Source organism: Python bivittatus, unplaced genomic scaffold, assembly GCF_059951505.1.
Source record: "Python bivittatus isolate LINGU-HERP-01145 unplaced genomic scaffold, Pbiv_v1 ctg000350_np1212, whole genome shotgun sequence".
NCBI lineage: Eukaryota > Metazoa > Chordata > Lepidosauria > Squamata > Pythonidae > Python > Python bivittatus.
The window spans coordinates 19,088,804-19,110,755 of record NW_028277074.1 but is presented as its reverse complement, the minus strand read 5'-3'; the positions used below and the strand labels follow the sequence as shown (position 1 = coordinate 19,110,755).

Sequence of the window (21,952 nt, the reverse complement as noted above, 5' to 3'; positions counted from 1 at the left end):
CAAATTTCAACCAATTATTACCAAACTTGCAATGCTTTTTGAGGTAACCCAGAGATTTATGGATTTCACATTTCAGGTTCCTAAAGTGACTGTATTTTATTTTTGGAAGCAGTACCATTCAGAAGAATAAAAATGAATGGAAGAGTCCAACCAATGCTGAATAAATAGGGGTACTCTTGCACTTAAATTTGAAACCACTTTTGTGATGCTCAAGCAATAATCAGCAAAGTGTAAAACTCTAGCAATCCATACATTCAAAACAGCTTCCAAAGATGTCTTGTGGCTACATCCTTGAAAACATGAGTTAAATATGAACACTGTGGTGGAGACTCAGCTTCCAAAGCTGAGCTCAGATAGCTCTGTAGTTTAAAAAATAAGGCAAAAGATAGATCTAAATTTTGAGATACGTTATACAAGGAAGATGAATTACAATTAACCCAAATTCCCCCTTGAGTTCTCTGTGCTCTACTGGTCACTCTCACCTCTACTTTTTGATTCTCTTTTTCTTCTTTTTTCAGACTTTTTTATGCCCCATTTCTCCCTTTGGAGTTATACTAAGTTTGGCGGTATTACCAGGCAAGGTTTTCTCTCTCCCAGCAACTGACACACTGGGAGATGCTAGTTAAGCCTGCCAAATGGTTGATTGGCAACAATAGCCTGGAAAGTCTCCCACGTGCTTTATTGTACATCTGTTTATCTAAGGATTAAAAAAAAAAATACATTCTAGTGATGCTGGCATCCTCCAAATCCATCTTTAGATGGGAAGACACAAGCGTTTCCTGAGACTTCTGCTGTAGCACCAACACAGAAAGAAGAACTTTTGAATTCAGTAACAGTCATTTCCAAGCATATACAGTACTCCATTGTCATCATACCATATTTTTCTGTATTTAGGGTGACTTTTATCATGGTTAACTATAGCAAATCATCATATTTCCACAGGATAGCAATATATATTAATCTGCCACACACACTTGTGTTCCAATGCAGCAGGGCCTCTCATTCTTAATTCATGTATAAGTGAATAACAGGAATTGGCAACATGGGATCCTCCAGATGTTGTTCAGTTCCATTTCTCAAAAGCCCTGGCTTAGGATGGCTGATGAGAGTTGCTTGCCTCCAGCAACATCTGGAAGCTGGTCCATGGACTGCTTTTCCAACTTGTTAACTAAAACAAAATAAATTGGATAGCAGAGATCAATTTTCTCAGGAGCAAGCAGAATATGTCTCCCAGCCTACAAAAAGAGAAACAAAATCTTTTAAAAGCCATGTGGGAATAAAAGTGGAGATAGAAAGAGGAGTCTAAGTAAAATCCTTATCAGACTCTCATGGCTCTATAGGAAAGCTTGTGTCCCAGTTGGTGCACCTTGCCTGGAAACAGCAGAATTATAAAACAAATATTCAGCATTTTCTCATTGTCCCTGGCATAAAACCTGTTGAAATGACCATTGTATAAGTTTAAAGTATAGGTGAGTTTTATAACTAATCTGGCTCCAGGAATGAAACAAATGATCATACTGGATCATTTAAGTGGCTTCTTGCTTCAAACATTGCAGAATGAAACCCAACCTAATAAGCCTTACACAGCCTCATACTATTTCATTTGTATAAAAAGAAAAGGCATGTTGCCATGGGGCAAGGGGGGATATTTTTAAAAATTCTGGTAAGGCAATAATCTATTCCCATGTTAATGACAGACCTATATCCCTTGGCAATTGGAGAATGAGAGATGAATTAGGCAACCTAAAATGTATTTGCAATTGCAAAGAGCCATACTCTTTTAAAATATGTATACATTTATAGCCCATATGAAGCATTTTAAAGTTCTATATTCATGTTTAACTTCAAGCCCCACAGAAAGCAACCAAAGAGCTTAACAAGTCTTTCTTCAACTCAGTAAGGTTGCAGCACACAGCTGTAATATTTACTGGGAAGCAAGTCCTATTATACTCAGTGGAACTTTCTGCCATGCAAGAGTGAAAAGGACTGCAGTTTTAAACGTGTGTAATTTTGAGGTATACTGTCCCCAAAGTTACAAGTGCAGTCGTCTGCAGGCCCACTCAAAAGTCTGACGGAGTTAAGTGGGAATCACACCACTGCAGATTTTAGACTTTAGCATAACTTTTTTCCTCCACATATAGTTTGTACCTTCATCTTGGAAAAGCAGGACAGGGTAGAGAGGAATGATACTTTTTAAATCAAATGTGAAATTCTAAGACTGTACTTTGTGCTTTCCCCCCAGTCTTCTCCAGAGCAGATACTGGGGAATGAAGTGTTGGGGACAGCAACCATAGAGCATACCTATTCTGCTAGCACTATCTATTTTACTGGGAGACAGGCAGAAGTAGATATAATACCTGATTCCTTTCCCCTTCCAGTTCAAAATGTATTTCTCTTTAAGGCCAACAGAACAATCAGGACTAACTTTAATTATTTCAGTAGCATGTATTCATGAGCAACTTTGATCGGATACGGCTGCAGAGGGAATAGTTTTCTTCTTCCATAGGAGAAAAATATATTATCTATTTAATTGGGAGAGACCTATATTACTTAAAAATGGAACACAACATGCAGAATTCCAAATAAGACCAGTTTTACAAAGGAAGCTTTTACTGAATAAGTAACTGACAAAATGCTCTTACTATCTGTAACAACAACAAAATTAAAACACATTGTTGTTCAAGTAAATGTTGATCTTAGGGAATTCATTTCTCCAGCACAGCTCTCCATTTCAGTGAAATCTTCAACTCTTCCCAGAAAGTAATCCAAGTCAGCTACCACATGCCTGAAAATCTGCACACAAAATAGAATGGTTCTATTTGCAGCAGCTAGTAAGTCTCCATCTTCTCATGCAGAAAGCAACACGTGAATTAAGGAGTCAAGTTCTGCTATGATGTCATGGGCTCCTAAGGGACACTGCAATCCCTTACATCACAAGTCCTAACGCTACTGTACCTTAGGTATACCTGACTGCTTGGCTGCAACTTCACAGCTCAAATCTCAGCCTACCTTATTCTCTGCACAAGAAATTTAGGAGTGGAAAGGAAGATGGGACCTGGGTTTCACTCTTCATTTTTCTTCTTGTTATTTCCTCCCAGCCTAGTTTTTTCACAACCTGAGATCTTTAATCCTATTTGCAGAAGACAGCGCCAAAGTCTTATAATGTAAGCCAAAGGGCACTGTCATCCTGCCTGATAGGTTATATTGGACTACACAGTCTTTATTTGTTTGAAAGCATGTTGTGTTGAAACTAATCTGGAGGCTGCATGCAAAAAGGGGTGGTGGTGGAATGTGGGTGGCACAATCCATTCTTCTTCCTGATCTTTCTTTTTTCTTCTCTTTCTCACAAAGAAAATTACCAGGAAAGAAACAGACCATTTTTATCAAAAGTCTGATAGAGGGATTCCAAAATTAGGTTAAGCATCACCTGGAAGTAAAGTAACAGCCATATATGGCTATAGATAGCAAATTGCTCAGCCCTAGATTAAATCCTCATGAGTTCTTACTCCAGGTGCCATTCTAATCTGAGGTATGGAATGTGGTTCCAAAGGACAGGGTCTTATCTTCAATGGCTCCAAGATATGGAATTTGCTGTTCAAGAGATTCAGTTAACTCCCATTCTCCTTTCTTTTAGAAGATGTCTCAAAATTCTGCATGTTACTACTCAACTTTTATGCAAATTATTTTTCTTAAATTCAGTTTGCAAAATGTAATTTATGTATGGCTTTCAGGATTTGTTTGTTGTTGTTGTTTTGGATTTTCTGATGCACTGTTTTAGCGCAGTATTATTTTATTTTGAAATGTTTAAAATAAAAGTTTCAGAAACTTAATCAGTTGAATATTTAAAAGGTACCAGAAGGGGGCATTCAAGCCAATTTGCAAATACACATGTAACTTGAGGTTCAGAACATTATATTTCACAATTTCATTGTTTTCCCAGGAAAACAAAACTGCTTTGTGTTCTAAAACTCACCTTTGTAAATCTCCCATTCATACAAGTTCTGAATGCAGCAACTATCATGTTTCAAACAATAAACTGTACCAATTAAAAGCAATATCATAAAAGAAGTCTTACTAAGCTCTCAGATCATAAATGACTGTTCCCAATTGTCAGGCAGAGCACTAAACACATTTTTTGCACATATTTGAGGGTAAAATGTTGGAGAACGCTGATCTACTCTGATAGATTAAGATTTGTATGTGCCTGTGTGCATGTAAGTGTGTGTGTTAAGTGCATGTGGATGCGAGACAAATATTCCACATATAATAAAAGGAATTAGTTCCAGTTCTTCAGATTGCCTTGAAGTTGAAAAGCTGATGGTTTCATTTAAAAAAGAGTTGGAGCTCTTTCTGCCTTCATTACAAGATTGCCCCAAAGAGGCCTAGCAAAACAAGTAGTGCAGCTTATTCAAATAAAATGCCTGGGTCAGGATGTGCCTAACTCAAATATATTCTTCTGCTGCTGCTGCAGTTCCAACATATTTTATAAACTAAGCTAAATATTTTAGTTGACAGTGTTCCCATAGTGAACCTCCAGATGACTGTCTTGGCACAAGCCTTCCACTCTGAAATACAGTTGTGCAGGAAGGCTGGAAGATCATGACCTAAAGGAAGAGACGTATGCTTTTTCTTTCTTGGAGAGAGTTTTGTCTTTAATCAGGCAAAGTCAGAGAAATGGAAGGTGGCAGTGAAAAGACAGGTGACAGGGTCTTTTCTCATATTAACATTCCCATATGGAAGTATTTCTGCACAGGAAAATAAGAACAACTTATCTCACTGTACATGTTATTTATGGGATGATGGTCATGTTTAAAGTGGGTGGGAGAACAGGAATTTGAAAGTGCTCCTTCTATTATGACAGTTGAGGCTTTCAATTACCTATCAGACATATAACATCTAAATTAAAGTTCCAAAGAGTTCCAGTAAACTCACCAAGCATGAAACTATTCAAAGGAATGTGAGTTATGACAACATTCCCACACCCTGAAAGGAAGGCTGGATTCAACACTGAACCACTGATCATTTAATTATAGTTTACTGTACATGCCATAATAGCCTGTTCCAACATCATACTACATCGTAAACACTAACCCATTTCTAGTCCCTGTTTTACTAGATTGTATGTTTTTAATCCCAGTGATGTATTGGGGAGCTGTATGCCACTCAGTTGACAGATTAAACTACCTTCAGCCCTGGAAGCAAATAAAGAAAATAAAGCATGGCTTAACCAAACCAGTGTGCTGAACCCAAACCCAATTATGGCTTAGCATGTTGCATAAACTCAGTCAATGTGCACACGTATGCATTTGTGTATTGAGGACATAGGACTGTGAATATGGAGATCACCAACAGAAATCATCCAGGTTTTCAGAGCTTGCAAAGGGACTATTTGTATGCACAACTGTAACATTGTTTTTCTTCACGCGAGGAAAGATACTGATGATGATGATGATGACGACACATGGTCTTCTGACCAGCCTGAAAGTGAAATGAACTACCTTGCTTCACAACTCCCTTCATGTATTGTTTCAATCAATGGGGGGTTTCTCTTAACTTCACTGTTATGAAACATCATTAATTCCAGTTAAAATATACCTTTAGATACTTCAGTTTTCCTTTTTCTCCATTTCTCTTTTCTGCTTTTCCACTTGTTCTTTTTTCAGCTTTTCTTCAAGTCTTTTTCTCTGATATATTTTTACTCCAGCAAATGCCAAGCAAAGAATTAATGTTTTAGCAGCTAAAATGTAGATTAGTAGTGGAAAATTTTCCAGTGCCTAAAACAGAAAAAAGAAGAGATATTTAATAATCTAAATAGCAGAATATCCACAAAATGAGCATTTAATTGAATGTATAAAACTCAAACTACTTTCTTGCAACAGCTATGATGATTCAGAAGGCCTTCATAGTCATTGAATAGTTACAATTACCCTCATACTAACTATGCCCTATGAGGATGGTCTCAGCTAAATTACTGTAAAGGTGCTTTGTAATTAATTATCTAAGAATTCCTTTTTGAAATGGAAATGCCCTCCATGAGGGCCAATTTGTGATGGTACCCACAACACTCTTTTAACATTCCAAATAGGCTCACTGAGTTGACCACGGTTGGGGAGCCCCACATAAAGGTTTTGCCGGCTTTAACATCATCTATTAAGGAAGAAATTTTGCACTTCTTTGTTCAAAAGGCTACAATTCAAAAAATGTGAAGGTTTTTCTGATAAGTAAAACACATGCATCAAACCCAAACCACGTGGATAGAATCTGTTCTGTAGCAGAGTGAGGATAAGGTGACCCAGCAGAAAGTACGTGGGTAAAGTACAAGAACACACAGCCTGAAGTGTGCAGCCGTGGGCTGAGATAAGCTCTTACACAGCCACAGCCAAGAAACAAGATAAAGAGGCCACGGGAAAAACCTCCCGTGAAAAACAAAATGCCATGATCTTTTTGCAAAACCATAAATCATACAGTAGAAAAATGCAAATTGCAGCTTTCCAGAACGTTGTTCTCTCTCAAAACAGGTATCCATGTATATAAAATATACAGAATCATTTCTTCCTGACTCACTGACTATGAAATCAGGATACCAAAATTTAGGATTCAAATTAGAAAAGTCCCTCACCTTCCAATTCATTAGCACCATCTTGATTCTGTATCACAGTAGTTTTTCAGCTTAGGATGTTACAAAGAATGCCAGTCAAATATGCAAGGAAACAATACTTTTTTGTAAAAGCCACCTGGGGAAGGAAGAGAAGCGATATATTCAGACAGCCTATTTGAACCACAGATAAATGGAAAATTGCTGGGGGCAGAATCATCTGCCAAAATAATTCACTGATTTGTTTCAACAGATATGTATTAACAAGATGTCAATATTAGTGACATAGGCTTAACATACATAAGAATTCACAGAACTGTTCTCCTCAGATACAGAGCATTCAAGAAAGGGAAATGTATTTCCACTGAGTGACAGGAGCAGTGACCAGTTGCAATACAAACAGCCAAACCTGACTGGTTGGTGACAGGTGTCACAGCTTCACAGGGAAGTGGCTATTCAGGAGCTATTCAGCTTAAGGGAAACAAAAGAACTCACTGGCAACAATCAGCTTTGTTAAGTTTTTTTAAAATACCAGCCATGTGGTAAATGCACATATGCACCTAAAGTTAATTGCATGTAAATCCTACTGAAAGCAATAGGCTGTCAATTACGACTAACTGGTTTCCTTTGGTTTCAGTGGAGGGAATCACAACTAACTTCTGCTCAGTTTCTCCAACCCAGAGTCCCCATTCAAGTCCCAATAATGCTTCTTAGGCCTTGCACATTCAGTACTAGCAGTGACCCTCAATTTTAGTGCTAAGGAAATGAATGCATTTCTAAACAAGGGACTGAATACATTATCAAATAAACCAAAAGGGAACATTGTCAGCTGTCTAAAAGGTGACAAAGAAAGGCTGCCGTATTTTACAGGGAAGATGTTGTGGACCTGAACAACTTCCAGACAAGGTTGTCTTTTTATATGCAAAGTGGACATATTATGGAATAGTTCTAACCCTATTCAGTCTGAACCATGCATCTTCCATTATAGGTTTCCTGTGTGGCAAAATATTCAAACACAGACCTCTCTAGGCGTGGGCATTCACAGAAGCTCCCTGCTGTCATCAAAATGATGGAATGGGGCGGGGCTTGCATTATGACAGCCCAAGGCTGCTTCTGTCATTCTGACACCCCCCAATCCTCCCTGGATGCCACAGCGTCTAGGTGCATATTGAAGTGGCATAAAATCCCGGGGCACCTACTACTTATTTCTCTCTGAAAACATATATCTGCCTTCAGGTGAACTGAATCAGAAGACTCTAATGGCCATAAGGCAGTTGCAACAATCTAAGAAGCTGCACTTCAGCTACAACCACTAACTTGGCCAGAGGACAGACTATTCCTCCTCCAAATCTGGCGTATTACTTGCCAATCTGCCCACAAAGTGCTTGGAAGTCAAGAACTGGGATTCAGCTTACCCACCCAATCCTTTGCCAATAGCAATCTGTCTTAGTAGTTAAGCTGAATTTGACTGGCTCTGGCAGTAGACAAGAGAATGAGAAGTGCAGCAGTAAAAGGTTCATGCCTGGGGAATCAGAAAGTTCTCTGTGTTAATAATGTGTGACATAGAATAAAATAAAGAAAAAAATAACAGCAACTGAAAATTAAGCACTAATAGCAACATTTTCACTATTAAACTTGAGAACTTGTCCTGTTTGTATTCCAGACTCCATATCCCTCCACCCACCCCCGCTTTCTGAAACCAAAAAACATCTTGACTCTTTCCTGGCATCTGATTTCTTCATTCTAGAGCAAATACTCTGAAATGGCCATAGTGGTAAGCAAACACATTTTTTTCTACATTCCTCAGTATTATTCTAAACAATCCTGATTTATTTAACCTATTTTATACAGAAGTATTCTATCTGAATCAAAGCCCCCTCTGAAAAAAAAAAATTATCTGAGAATTTATGCCCACCCATCTATACTTTAAATAAATTAAGGATTTCAATGGAAGCTAATTCTAAATGTATGATTAATATGTTATATATTTCACTGCAACTTTATTCCAAAAACATTAATCTATATTTATTTCAAATGACCTGTTTCTCTGTTTTCACCTTTGTTTATATATCTCTGCATCTATTTTAAAAAGTGCATTGATAAGTAAGGTTTTCTAGTGAACAGAAGTATGATTTATTCATAATATTGAAGGCTTTTCAAAGTTATGTTCTTGAGACCCTTGGAATCATGTAGAGATACCAAGTTTCATATTTATCTTTTCCCCACAAAGTCAGATAAAGTGGTGATATGAGTTAATTATATTTGATCATGGTTTGTTTTCCTATAGCCACAAAGTTTCTCCTAACAAAAGCTTGATAGCGAGACCTAATGCTATGTCAGGACTTTATACTGTTTATTTACTTAGATGATTTATATGGCTGCCCACCTCACAAATAGTGAGTAACTTACATATAGCTGAAAACAGAGAAACTGAGAAAACCAATAGCAAAGCACACAAAACACCACAATATAGCATAAACAAGGCCAAGACACAACATATTCCAATGCAAAGTCATTTCAGGATGAGTTCATCCAATGTTCTGGTCCAAAGCCACAAGGGGGAGGTAGGAACCAGGTTTTCAAGATCTTATGAAAGACTAACAGGGTCAGAGCCCTCCAAATTCGTCCACAAAGTCCTGTTAAAAACAACAACAACCTGAATAGTATCAGGTAAATAGTATTATTAATGATCAATATTTATTTGTAAACTAAGGCTATACAATGCTTCAAATTTGATTCTCAAAAGATGTTTCAGAGCACGTGGGGACACAAACATAGCAGCTATCTACAACTCTTTAAAGCAGCCCCTTGTTTTCTGGGATCACATAGGAGCCAGAGAGCAGCTGCACAAAGGAAAACTGGCTGCTGTTTTAAATGGTTGCGGTTACTATGTCTTTTTTAAAAAGTATCCCTTTCTACAGAAGACTTTCAGCTGAGACTTACAAATCAAAATGAAAACACAGAAGCACTTCAGGCTGGAAGAAAAGAAGACCTGAAAATATATTGGGAAAGAGATGTGCATTTTAATTTAGTTTTAATTAAATAAAATCAAATTTAGTTTTTCTCTTGGCTCCATCAGTTTTAGAGGATGGCTTCGGAATGCCCACGTTCAAAAACTGTTCTTCAGCTCTGTGTTATATACTGTGGATGAGACAAATCATCACATGCTGCTTCCCAAAATGTGAAGACCTTAGCCAAATTAGCACATCATTAGGGCCTGGAATGTAAGCCATCAGAACAGTAAATCTCCCATGAGACTCTAGCAGAAAAAATGGCACTATGTGAGTTGGATTGTTACCATGATATGGAATCAGAGCTGACGGAACAATTGTGCCCAATGAGTGTACATTAATGGCTCCGTATCAAACTGTGTGGAAACATCAGGTGGCATATTGCAAGGCTCCTTTTTGGGTCCTGTGTTGTTCGACATATTCCTAAGTGACTTGGATGAAGGGTTAGAAAATATGATTAAAATTGCAGATCACACAAAAATAGGGGGATAACAAACACAGTACCAAGATTCAGGAGGATCTTGACAAACTGGAACAATGAGCATAAGCCAGCAAGTTGGATGTCAGCTTGGACATGCTGCTGCTATAGTGAATTTCTACACTGTCCAGGGAACTGGACTAGCTAATCTCTAGGGACCCTTCCAAACCCTTGAATTCTATGATTCTATGAAATAATTCTGGTATTTGTAACACAAGTTGTGGATATCTTTATAGGAGTTCAGGCCAGGACTAACATACATGTTTTAATATTGTGCCAGATTGTGTGGCTGTTAGTTGCTTCAGTTCCATTGCCTTTTAATCCCTGATTTCCCCTTTCGATTTTTTAAAAACTGATTTGGTTTAACTCTCACCAAACACTACGCACAAACTTTCATACAAGGCTCTAACACGCTAAACCAGTCTGATGGTTTAATTCAGCTACATATATTTCCCCCCCATAGTTTGATATTCTAAATGTGTTCAAAATCTAAATCCTGTTTTTATTTGTATGACATGCTCATCCACAGTTCATTTTCCTGGATTTCCAAAACATCCAGAACCATAAACTAGTTATGTGTGCTGAATTTGTTAGATGTAATCAACTACTTTATGGTTCTGTGTGACTTACAAACTAGATACTGCGTATGTTCACACTAAAATAAACCCACTATGATTTACTCATTGATTACTAGAACTGCAGATTTAATCCAGGTTAATCGGGAATACAAATGCAAAGCTTTCACTGTAAAAATTAACGTTTATTTTATAAGAACGCCATTGAATAAGTGGACAGAGTTGCAGTCTTAGCACAATCTTGTGTTTCAGCACAATCTTCGATATTCAGAAGTCTATTTCCACTGAGCTTTACTCCTAAGAAATTGTAAACATCTGCACTCCTACTTGAGATAAGCGCTATTTATTTCCGGAGAAAAACCGCATTGCCTGGCCCGGCCTACAACATACTCCACTACCTACGACGATTCGGAAAACGGTTAAACCTATGCAAGTAGGAAACAAAGATAATTTCTCTAACGTCTGCCTCGTCTGAACAGTGCAACTGAATTCCACGCGTGCTGGTCCAAACTGTGCCTCGGTGTCCAGCTAAGCTGAACTCCAAATGCAGAGTTACTGCTATGGGATACTGAACGGTAGACCAAATAGGAACTTAAAAAGCATTGCTCTTGATGCAATATAAAGGTTAAAATACCGAACATAAGGTCCACAGCACTGTTGCTTTTCATGATAGGCTTTTTGTTTAAATCATCCTTTCTGGCAAGTAATCCTAAAAGCGCTGTGTAATTTGTTACGTAAAAACTACAGTACCTTAAAACGGGAAGCCATTAAACACAGGAAACTACCAGAGCCTACGACTCCCAGAAACCTCGCTGCTGCAGCGCCCAATACGTCAGCAAGGGGGGGGAAAGTAAGCAGTTAACCCTTTCGGCACTAGCCCTGCGAGGAAAATGGAATTTGCTATTTGGATCATGTTAACGAGTGAGAGAAGAGGCGTCCCCTTTTGGCGCCACCGGTGTTGAAGGCTGAAGTACGCACTCTCCCTCTTCTTTTTCAAGTTCAAATTAATTTGGATGTTAAAAGTGCACTTTCACATGTGAACAGGGATTACAGCAAAGCAGCTAAATCTACAAGTTCCCAAATTCTCGCTTTGCCTTTTTGCTCTGACTGTAATGTTGTCTTTTGGCTTGGTGAGGTATGTGAACCCCGATATGGTTCAACGGTGTGCACCAAGCAGACCAATTGTGATTTGTTGAACAAACCATGTTTAAAACAGGTGGTGTGTGAAAACAGCCACTGAAGTGAACCACGCACCTCGAGCTTAGCTGGCCTAAACAAGGTTTATCAAGCGGCTTCTAGAATGAATAGGCAGTTTACTTTCAAGGATGGGTTATGTGGGAGGAATGACAGGGAACTGTTTTGTATTTGTTTTTCTCAATATCGTTTCAGGCAGTTTACAAAAGATTAAAACACAATACTGTACAGATTAGATAGCAAAAGAAAAGTGAAAAAAATGAACCTGTGCTAATTCATTAAAAGAGACTAATATTGAAAGAGAATTTTGAAGAATTTGTGTCTAATGTTTGCAATTACAAGCAGGATTTATTGTTTCCAACGTTTTTATCCTACTTTTCACTGATAAACTTGTTTTGGGATTGTTTGATACAGGCACATATCCTGAGTTACAGCAAAATGTTAGAAATTGCTGCAGGGCTGATGATGTGATGAAGCAAATTTACTTATTCGATCAAATAATCACCAGACAGGACCGGTTGCTTTAATCTGAAATTTCCATGAATTTGTAGTTAGGTTCTCAGCAAACACAAGCAACCAGACTTTCTCCAACTTTTGCTTCTTGTTTAACGGCTGCTAAACTAGGAAACAGAGCAGTGTACAACTCTCTTTTATTGAGAGATGGGTTGCCAAGTCATTTCTGTTAGCAATAATGTTTTTAGTATTTGACATGACTCATTCAGAGACGTTTCACCACCTAACTTTTTTTCATTGTCATTCTTGAATGAGCTCCTGTTAAGCTGAACAGGCTAACAAATGACCTGACAAGATGGCAAAGGCATTCTCCTAAGGATACTGTCTTGACACAGATGCTCTCTTATTATTTATTTGATAAATTAAAAGAATAACATGCAAGTTAAAATCAGCAGAATATGAACAGACAATAATAATATTCAGACAGCTCATAAGAATACTAATTCACCTTTAAGACCTTTATCAGCTCTAATAACATACTAAAAGGCTTCAGCAGATCCAAAAGATTCTAGAAAATTTCAGATGTAATACTAGACAAACTTTCTAGAAGATAGTCCAAATGCAGTCCATCACACCTAAATGTCGTCTTCCTGGCTATTATTCGCTTTCTCTCTCTCTTTTAAAAAGTTAACTTTGTCACTCAGTCAAGGGAAATACAGTACAGTCATTATCAACAAAAACTCAGGATTTGGAGGGCTTGGAACAAGATAAGAAGTTGAAATTCTGACATGAGGTTATTTCAAGCCCTACTGACTATAATTAAAATAGTCATATACACATGTTGATTTATTTTGTTTTTCAACATGTAGATGTTTTATTTACTTTTATGAATGTCTGAAAATGCTGTATTTTCAGCACTGATTTTTCTTGATGCAGAAAAAGCCTTCGACAATTTGAACTGTTTTGTTTAAATTTTTGGAAGATATGGACTTTGGTGGGAATTTTATTAAATGGGTAAAATTGATTTATACCTTTCAAAAGGCATAGATAATTGTGATGGGGAATTAACAAAACCCTGTGAGATACAGAAAGGGACTTGACAGGGATGCCCCTTGTTGCCATCGCAATTTATTTGGAAGTACTGAATAGAGATATGAGATGAGAGAATTGCTGGAGTAAAGATGAAAAGAGAAACATACTGTATAAATTACGGGCATTTGGAAGATCCTCTGGAAGAAATAGAAATATTAATGAAAAAATTAAAGGATTTCGGGGTGTTAGCTGGATTTAAAATTAATAAAAGGCAGATGTTAACAAAGAATATGAAAATGGAAGAACAAATGGAATTGATAAAAAAATCATTTTTTTCAGTTTTTATGATTAAGAAAAAAGTGAAATATTTGGGTATCATTATGTCTATCATGAATTGTATGTTATACCAGAATAATTATGTTAAAATATGGAATGAAATTAAGTTGGGAGAAATTACAACTGTCGTTGGGAAGAATTTCTGTGACAAAAATGTATGTTTTGCCAAGAATGATGTTTTTGTTTCAAACAATACCTATTATGACAACTGATGTACCATTTAAACAATGGCAGAAAGATATATCTAAGTTTGTATGGCAAAGGAAAAAACCAAGAGTTAAATGTAAAGTGCTTCAGGATGCAAAGGAACAAGGAGGATTGGGACTGCCTGATTTGAAATTGAATTCTGCAGCCTGCTGGTTAGTCAGGATGAAAGAGTGGGTTTGCTAAAAAATAAGAGAATTTTAGAATTAGAAGAGCACAATCTAAGGTTTGGATGGCATGTTTTTCTATTGTACAATAAAGTTAAGACTAATGTAGATTTTAAGAATCATTATATTAGTGCCGTATTGAGAATATGGAACAGATATAAACCCAGGCTGTGCCCAAAAATGCCTTTATGGGTCTCAGCACAAGAAGCGTTTTACAGGAAAGCAACAGTAGGTAAAGAAAAATGGTTAACTTTTCAAGAGTTGTTAGAATAGGAACATGGAGAATATAAGTTGAAATCAAGAGAGCAATTGACTGCAGAGAGATTTTAGTTTTCAATGTTTTACATATGCACAGTTAAGAGAAAGATTTAAGGTAGATTATAGGACATTTGGAATTGAGCAGCTGAAGACAGAATTTGAAGTTGAATTATGCACAAATAATGAACATGTGATTGCTAAAATGTATAAATTTTTAATGAAATCTGAAATGGAACAAGTGAAAGATTGTACAGTAAAATGGGCTAAGAACTTTGGACACAATATACTAATGGAACAATGGGAAAATATGTAGTTAAAAAGATTGAAATTTACCTTATAACATAAAAGATTTCTTATAAAGTGATGCACCATTGGTATATGACTCCAGAAACATTGTCTAGAATGTATAAAGGTACTTCAAATTTATGTTGGAAATGTGGACAACATGAAGGGTCTTTTTATCATGCCTGGTGGACTTGTAAAGGGTAGCTTATGGAAAGAAGGAAATTATTATGTAACCTTAGAGAGAGAGAGTAAAATATAAATGTATTTATAACCACTATCAAAAAGATCAGAAGCTGCTTCTTTATAGCCTTTCTTTCTTTCTTTCTTTCTTTCTTTCTTTCTTTCTTTCTTTCTTTCTTTCTTTCTTTCTTTCTTTTTCTTTTCTTTGTTTCTTTTCCAGTATTTGTATTTTTATCTTGTCAAAAATTTCTTCAATAAAAATTATATTTTTTTAAAAATGAAAATACTGTAAATATTGTCCTCTAAAAGTAATTGTCAGCATTAATTTTTCCAGATGCAAAAAGTGAGAGAATCACAGAAATGGCCTAGCTGTGGTCAGCATTTGCACTAGGATGTTCACATTCACCAAATATGGTGCTTATTGGAGCATGATGTTACACCGTTGTACCCCAGTTCCCCAAGCAGTAACAATTCCAGGAGTGCAAAGGCTTTTCCAGGGTTTGATTCCCCATGATAAGGTCATTGGAGTTGGCTTATGGTGTTTGGTAATAGATGATTCATTTACATATGTACAGGTGGAGCACGGAGTGAGCATTAGCACTTCGAAAAATGTCAGTTCACCCATTAATTTCTTTTGTATCCTAAAGATGTTTCTAGAACTCCGATGTAGTATTGTCTGCTACTTCCCCAGAGCTAGAATTCAAGCTGCTTCCTTTTTTCTTTCATTACATTCAGAAATTTTATTTATTAATTAAGCACAGTATAATTAAGCACAGTATAGACTATGATTGATACAGTAATATACTACAGTTAATTCTAGCATCATAATATAAGAAGCCTCTAAACTAAGACAGACTAAGTTCCATGAAATATAGTAGCATATATTACTATATTTTTACTATACATTTTACTATACATTTAAAGTAACAGGTAAGAATCATGCAACAGCTATAACTGACAGTGTTAATGGATTCTAAATGGATAGAATGTCCACACAGTTATAAAAGAACTGTAATTTTAGGTTACATAAAACAAAACTTTCAGTCACTCTATTAATACGTTCCTTAGCAAAGGGTGGAATCCCACTGATTCATCCTCCCATGTTTTCATCCTATTCACAAAAGAAGCAGCTGATAACAGTTCCATAAAATCAGCAACATACCTGGTCAAGAAAAAATGAATCTTAGTCTTAAGAATCCCTGGACTAGAAGGTCATTTATTAAGTTAAAAGTAAAGTCTTCAAGTTGAATTGAACTCCTATGGCTTTGTTGGCAACAATACAGAAGTATTCATTCAGAATTTTTTTTTTTACCAATATCCAGGGGTTTCCTGGTGGTTTCCCACTGGCTCTTTGAAATTGGCCAAACCAATTGGGTGTTTTCATCTAGATGGATGGGTCATTATCAATCTCTTGATCAGGAAGATTAAGAAATTCGAAGGATGCAGATATTCTGAATGTTAATAACAAAAGTGAGATAAATCATTATGTTAACTGGGGAATAAAGTTTTCCTTTGTGGATTTTAACTCTCAATTTTTTCCCTGTTAGTGTAGCTGAAGAAGATCAGTTGTAAAACAGAAACAGTAAATAAAAGCAATGGTCTTAATGCTTTGCTAAATTTGGAAATTTCTGATTCTGAACAGCATAAATCTTGGATAAAGCTATTTTTTCACATTTGTTTCAAAAATTAAGGCTAAAATAGTTATTCAGCTTAACAATTACTTTCCTACTTTTGCACAAATTAAAATGTAAAAAGTGCTAATATTTCCTAAAGGCTGAATTGCTTCATTTGTTGATCAGGATTGTCTTGTTCATCTGCTGGCAAGACGTCCAGAGCAGTTCATGTAATACCCTAATAAGAACAATGATGAGTGGTTTAACCAGCAAATTCCTTGAACAGGTAGAGATGCTTATTGCAGCTTTCTTTCCTGTTTCTGGGCTGGCAGATTCCAGGGGCTTCGCTGAGGACGATGGGCCCGGTCACAACTGATGAAGCAGGAAAGAGTTGGAGGTGACAGAGTTCTGGTCCTCTGGCTTCTTCTGGTGGCAGGTTAGGTGAAGCAAAAAACAAAAAAAAGGTGGTGGTAGTGGTGGTGGTGGTGGAATGTCTCTCTGGAAGAAGTATCATAGTATCTGGGTGGCATCACCCCTTTTCTTTGGTAAAGCAGTTGATGTATTTTTATATTTTTTTATAATCATTTAATCACTCAGCCTTATAAAAATTCTTAGAAGAGTGACTGCCTGGAATTTCAGAATATAAACTAGCTTCCCTGATTTAACCCAGCTTGTAATTTCTTCAGCTGATGAAGATATCTAGAAAGCTTTGTTTTGTTTGTGTGCATAGTTGGTTAGTACTAACAAAGTTATTGTCTGCCTGTAGATATTGAATCTTAACGTTTAACTTAATCTGATATCCTATAGTTACACACAGAATACAAGTTCTACCATATCTGGAGGCCACTACATTAGAGAATAACCACCTAACCCCTCATCCCAGTTCTTCAATTCTTCTTAATACAGTTTTTAGTGATTATGGCTAGCTTTGTCTTTTACTCCAAAATTTTCATGGACAATGGATTTAAGATCATCTTGGAACAGAATCTGGGTTTTTAACTTTTCACTCCAATCATCCACAATGTATTGATGATAAGGGTCATTGGAATGCTCTCGTCTCTTTGATTTCACTGTGCTTACTAAGATTGCCACAATTATGAAAGAGAAAATGCCAATCATTACCATCAGATACAAAATGACATAATCTAAGTTTTCAGCATCAACTCTTTCTTGCAAGGCATTTTCTTCCATTGTGGTGTTTCTACGCCAATTGTTCATATAATCAATAAAAATGTTCTTGAAAGTCTCTTCCAGAGAACGGGTGAAGTTTTGAAAAGCAGCCATATTTCAGTTAACTGACCTTAAAAACAAAAATATGTGTCAGTCATCTATATATGGTAGAACCAAGAATTCACAATTATCCAGAGAGGAATAGATGACATTTGTTTATAACATATCTGTGTCCATGCTTACTGGAGATTTTTGGACTTATAGTCCCACCATGTTGAGCAAAGCTGGAAAATGCAGAAAAACTTGTATATGCAGCTACATTTATATGAAAAGTAATAATGGACAAGCTTGAAATATTTGCATTTTAAATTCAGAATATCATGGATCAACCAGCATTAGAAGTTATTTAATTTTTGACTGTACCCAGGAACAGACCATTTAGGAAAGTTGCAACAGACCAGCCTTGACTCAGTGCAGCTTATGACTGACAAATAAGCAGAGAATACCTGGCTTTATAAATTTTGATTGTAAAAGTGGAAGCCTGTATTTGTTCCTAAGCCCATTTTGTTTAGAGAGAGGTTAGAATGGCCTTGATGTTCATTCATCATATTTGCAAAACTTCATTGCAATGTCAACTTAACATTTTTGTAAACATTTTAACCAAATGCAGCTTAACATCTTTAAAACATTAAAAAAAAATCTTCAAAATTAACAGAGGGCTTTCTCTTTCAAGGCTGTAACAATATATTTTTCCTGCATAAACAAGAATGATACAGTTTTTTTAACAATGAAAACCAGCACAATTACTGCTATAGTCTTTAATGTATACTACTATGTAAGAATAACTAATCTTTGTGTCAAGTATTACCAATAAATTTTGTGATTCATAAAACCTTATTGCTATATACCCTGTAATTAAATTATACCAATGGATTTTTAACTTATAATTCTATTTGATTAAAATAATATATTGATGACCAACTTCCCCAGCCCATTGCTGGACACTAAGAAGTGCCACACAGCTAGAAGGTCACAAGAGTGCTTTGTGTCACAAAAATACCAACTTATGTTACATGTCATGGGACAAATGACTTCAAGCTTGTTTAAAAAACAAGTTCTTTAAAGTTCTTATTGTTAGAACTTTAAAACAATGCATGTCTTAGCACATGTGATGAGATATATAGTTGTATAGAAGTACAACTATTTGGATAAACTTGAGACATAAAGGATAAGAATGGAATAGGATGTAAGTGATTTGATTCATGGTAGATTCAGATATCAGAATGTTAAATATTAACACAAAAAAGAACAATCTACAACAGAAGTGTCCAGCAAACCCTCCCATTGATGCTGGTAAGCTTCCTGCCCCACCTGTGTTTTAAAATATATTTTAGATTTTAAAGTTTAGATTAATAAACAGAAAACTGGTATTGTGCCAATCTGTTAGTCTTCCACAATATCTTGCATTTCAAGGCTAGAGCTATACCCCACATGGACCCTGGAGGCAGCCTTAGAAAATAAAAATTATCAGTAGCTGTAGGCCAGTGTTTATTTAAAAATGAGGCAATTTGCCCAATAAAAAGACAAAAGGAAGGGAGGAGGGAAATAGAGAGCACTCTTATTGTCCAGAGGAGATACTGAGGATCAATTTTCCCAGTTGGCTTTCTGATAAACAGACTTTTTCTGACATGGCACACAGCAGCCATATTGCTAGTGCATCCATGTGTTTCCTAAAATCCAGATATACCTACCAATTTAGAAAAGTTGGGATCATCTGAACTACAAAATAAGATTAGAAGATGATACACGGATGGATGGATTAACTTGTATAAAGAGATTACCTGGATGAAAAATTTTCTCTGATGTACTGAAGATAGAAGATTAAACATAATTAATTGGTGCAGCAAGGTAGAATAAAGGCTATGAACTATTGTCTGATTCATATCTTAATTTAGCCATTGGAAAGCCTTAAACATATCACGGGTTGCATTCATACTTTAACCCATGGCTTGATTTACCTATTGTTTTTGAACAAATGATAGTGGTCTGATTCACCCATAGTGTTTAGCCATAAACTATTATTTACAAACCATAATGTCTGGGTTTACAGATGTTGTGAAAATCAAATTGCAGTATAGCTTAATGCAATATGTGAACTCAGTCTCATAGCCTTAGTCACAATGTATAATAGCTGATAAATTACCTGATTTTGCCATGTTAATTAGGTAAAGTATATTCTTAAAGTACTTATGGATAGTGTTTGACAGATTTCCTTTCCAAGTTTCTCACTCATTCTATCTGGAAAGGATTTCAGTTTCTATACATCATAAGCATATAGGTGAATAAAACACACTATTTGTTCACATGTAGGGAGTTTTTCTGATCTCTGCACTACTTTATGGGACCCTGTCTGTACCAGCTATATTATAAGTGTAATGAAGGATCATTGCTTTAGCCATTGCTACCTTTTGAAAATGGTGTAACTACTTTTTGTATCAGACATATCCATTCAAAACCATTCTCTGAAAATGGAAAATGTAATAAAATAATTCACTCTGGTTGTCTATACTGTATATGGCATATTCTGGTGGGCAATGTTGTACGGGATATAGAATGTCACTTAATCCTTGCAGTAGATGAGTTATTATATCTGAACAGTTAAAAAGCAAAGAAAGAATTTACCGATGTTTGTATGACCACATTTTGCCTTTGAAAATGTCATCTAATCTAACTGTAATTTAAAAGCCTTAAAAGCTCTTTCTGAATTCCCTTATTCCCTCCCCCAACCTTCATTTCACTTTGCCATTTATATTTCAGTTGTTGGACCTTATTATATATTTGCTATTGAATAGCTGAATGCCAGTAACAGATTTAACGTATTGGGTGAGAGTGGCATGTAGGCACCCTCAAATGGAAATCAATGGGGCTGAAGGTTATAATAAATAAATTCCCAGTTGAAATATATAAATGATGTTGGTTTAAGTATGAATGAATTAGACTCTAACTTAAGTTCTTTGCTTAAGCATTTTACACATTCTGGTTTCACATCTCAAAACTTTGCTCATTTTTTCATCTGCTCTGACTCAAATACTACTTTTCCTACTTAATTTCAAATTAAAGTTAACAAATTATTTAAGGAGAATTAGTTATTGTTAGTACAGACTTACCTCTTCTGGATTTCTGTACAAGGAAATTCTTACTAACGAAGGACATATATTAACACTGTTGTGATATTCTTGAGGAGAACAAGGAAACCATCAGCCAGAAGAATCCATCTTGTTCTACTGAATAATTGCTTCATTGTAATCTGTCTTTAAAGTAAATGTATTTGTGCATTTAATCTCACTGGGAAGTTAAATATTGGCTTACACCCAACGAGTAACCTTGATACTTGGCAAGGTACATAAAATACTTTTGAGCTTGTAAATTATTGGAATATAAAAATTTAAAGTTGTAGTCATGTTTTAACACTGAGCTTTTCTGTACTAGACCATTATCTCTATTTAAGTCATAATAACATGGCTTAAAATTGAAATTGTAACTTTCAGTGGGAGGAGAATAACTTTAAAAATAAAACAGAGAAGGGGGGTTACATTGTTAATGTTTTTCCTTAAAGGAAGTATTTTTTACACTAAACTGTCTAAAACTGTTTCCCCAACCCACTGTTCTTAGATAAATACGTGAACTCCCATCACCACATCCAGCAGAGTTACTGAACATGTTACATGCTTTTAAAAATGTGAAATTTTCTGAACATTTGAACATTTTACTTCTTTCACACAGGACATGCCCAGCAAATTCTAATTTGTTTCAAGGCAGCTACAAATCTTTGGCTCATTTGGGAAACAGGTTGGGAAACTCTTTTCAGTTGCAACTTCCTGGTATTGATTTACTTCTTACTTTTTCAAGTGGGCTTCACCAATAGGGTGGGCAAGGCAGAATGGGATTTGTTAAGGATGCTCAGCAAAAAAGGCTTTTTTCTTTTTTCTATTTTAATAGATTTTCTCTGCAAGAAAATTACAGAAGATGAAGTGGGAAAGGACAGGCGGACTGCCAACATCTGGACCTCTCATAAGATTAAGTGAATATAGAAAGGCAGTTTCACAGTCTTAGTAAAAGGCTCAAAAGGTTTGTATGGAGATCTTACTGCTCTCCATCATGATCTGCTGAGTTTAGCTCAATTCCAGCTGAGCTAAGAAAAGATGGCTATAGTTAAAGAATTGGCTGGCAGACGTCTGAGTGCTGGTAAAAGGAAATAGGCCCACATGCTCTGCTCACCGTGTCTTTATTTTTCTTATTTGCATGTTTTCAATTTATTAATTTTTCTTCTCTTTAAATAATTTGCTTTTTCTCATCCCTTTATAATCCACAGATTGAATTGAGCAGATTTAAGATATACAG

General features: G+C 36.1%; 2 protein-coding genes across 6 annotated transcripts; both read right to left on the bottom strand.

Annotated features, from left to right (window-relative positions):
* Positions 1–863: 863 nt before the first annotated feature.
* Positions 864–20,806, bottom strand: SMIM11 (small integral membrane protein 11). Of its 5 annotated transcripts, none has more exons than XM_025163650.2 (5): positions 11,410–11,491; positions 8,011–8,117; positions 6,620–6,734; positions 5,596–5,774; positions 864–1,235 (listed from the first exon to the last, which is right to left on the bottom strand). In XM_025163650.2, the coding sequence occupies exons 3-4, from the start codon at positions 6,638–6,640 to the stop codon at positions 5,607–5,609; spliced, it is 189 nt and encodes a 62-aa protein (XP_025019418.1). In that variant the 5' UTR covers positions 6,641–6,734; positions 8,011–8,117; positions 11,410–11,491; the 3' UTR covers positions 864–1,235; positions 5,596–5,606. The 5 variants fall into 5 exon arrangements, with proteins under 5 accessions (XP_025019418.1, XP_025019421.1, XP_025019435.1 ...); XM_025163653.2 differs by having other exon boundaries at positions 8,015–8,117; XM_025163667.2 differs by lacking the exons at positions 8,011–8,117; positions 11,410–11,491 and adding an exon at positions 20,719–20,806.
* KCNE2 (potassium voltage-gated channel subfamily E regulatory subunit 2) lies at positions 15,061–20,816 on the bottom strand. Its single transcript, XM_025163643.2, has 2 exons — positions 20,719–20,816; positions 15,061–17,681 (listed from the first exon to the last, which is right to left on the bottom strand). Exon 2 carries the CDS (start codon positions 17,663–17,665, stop codon positions 17,291–17,293), a length of 375 nt encoding a protein of 124 aa, XP_025019411.1. The 5' UTR covers positions 17,666–17,681; positions 20,719–20,816; the 3' UTR covers positions 15,061–17,290.
* Between the last annotated feature and the right edge of the window lie 1,136 nt (positions 20,817–21,952).

Excerpts from the sequence above, each read along its gene's own strand:
- KCNE2 (XM_025163643.2), bottom strand. The coding sequence starts at position 17,665 with ATGGCTGCTTTTCAAAACTTCACCCGTTCTCTGGAAGAGACTTTCAAG.
- SMIM11 (XM_025163667.2), bottom strand. The coding sequence starts at position 6,640 with ATGGTGCTAATGAATTGGAAG. Across the intron at positions 5,775-6,619 it reads TGGTGCTAATGAATTGGAAG|GCACTGGAAAATTTTCCACT; the intron begins GTGAGGGACTTT and ends TTTCTGTTTTAG.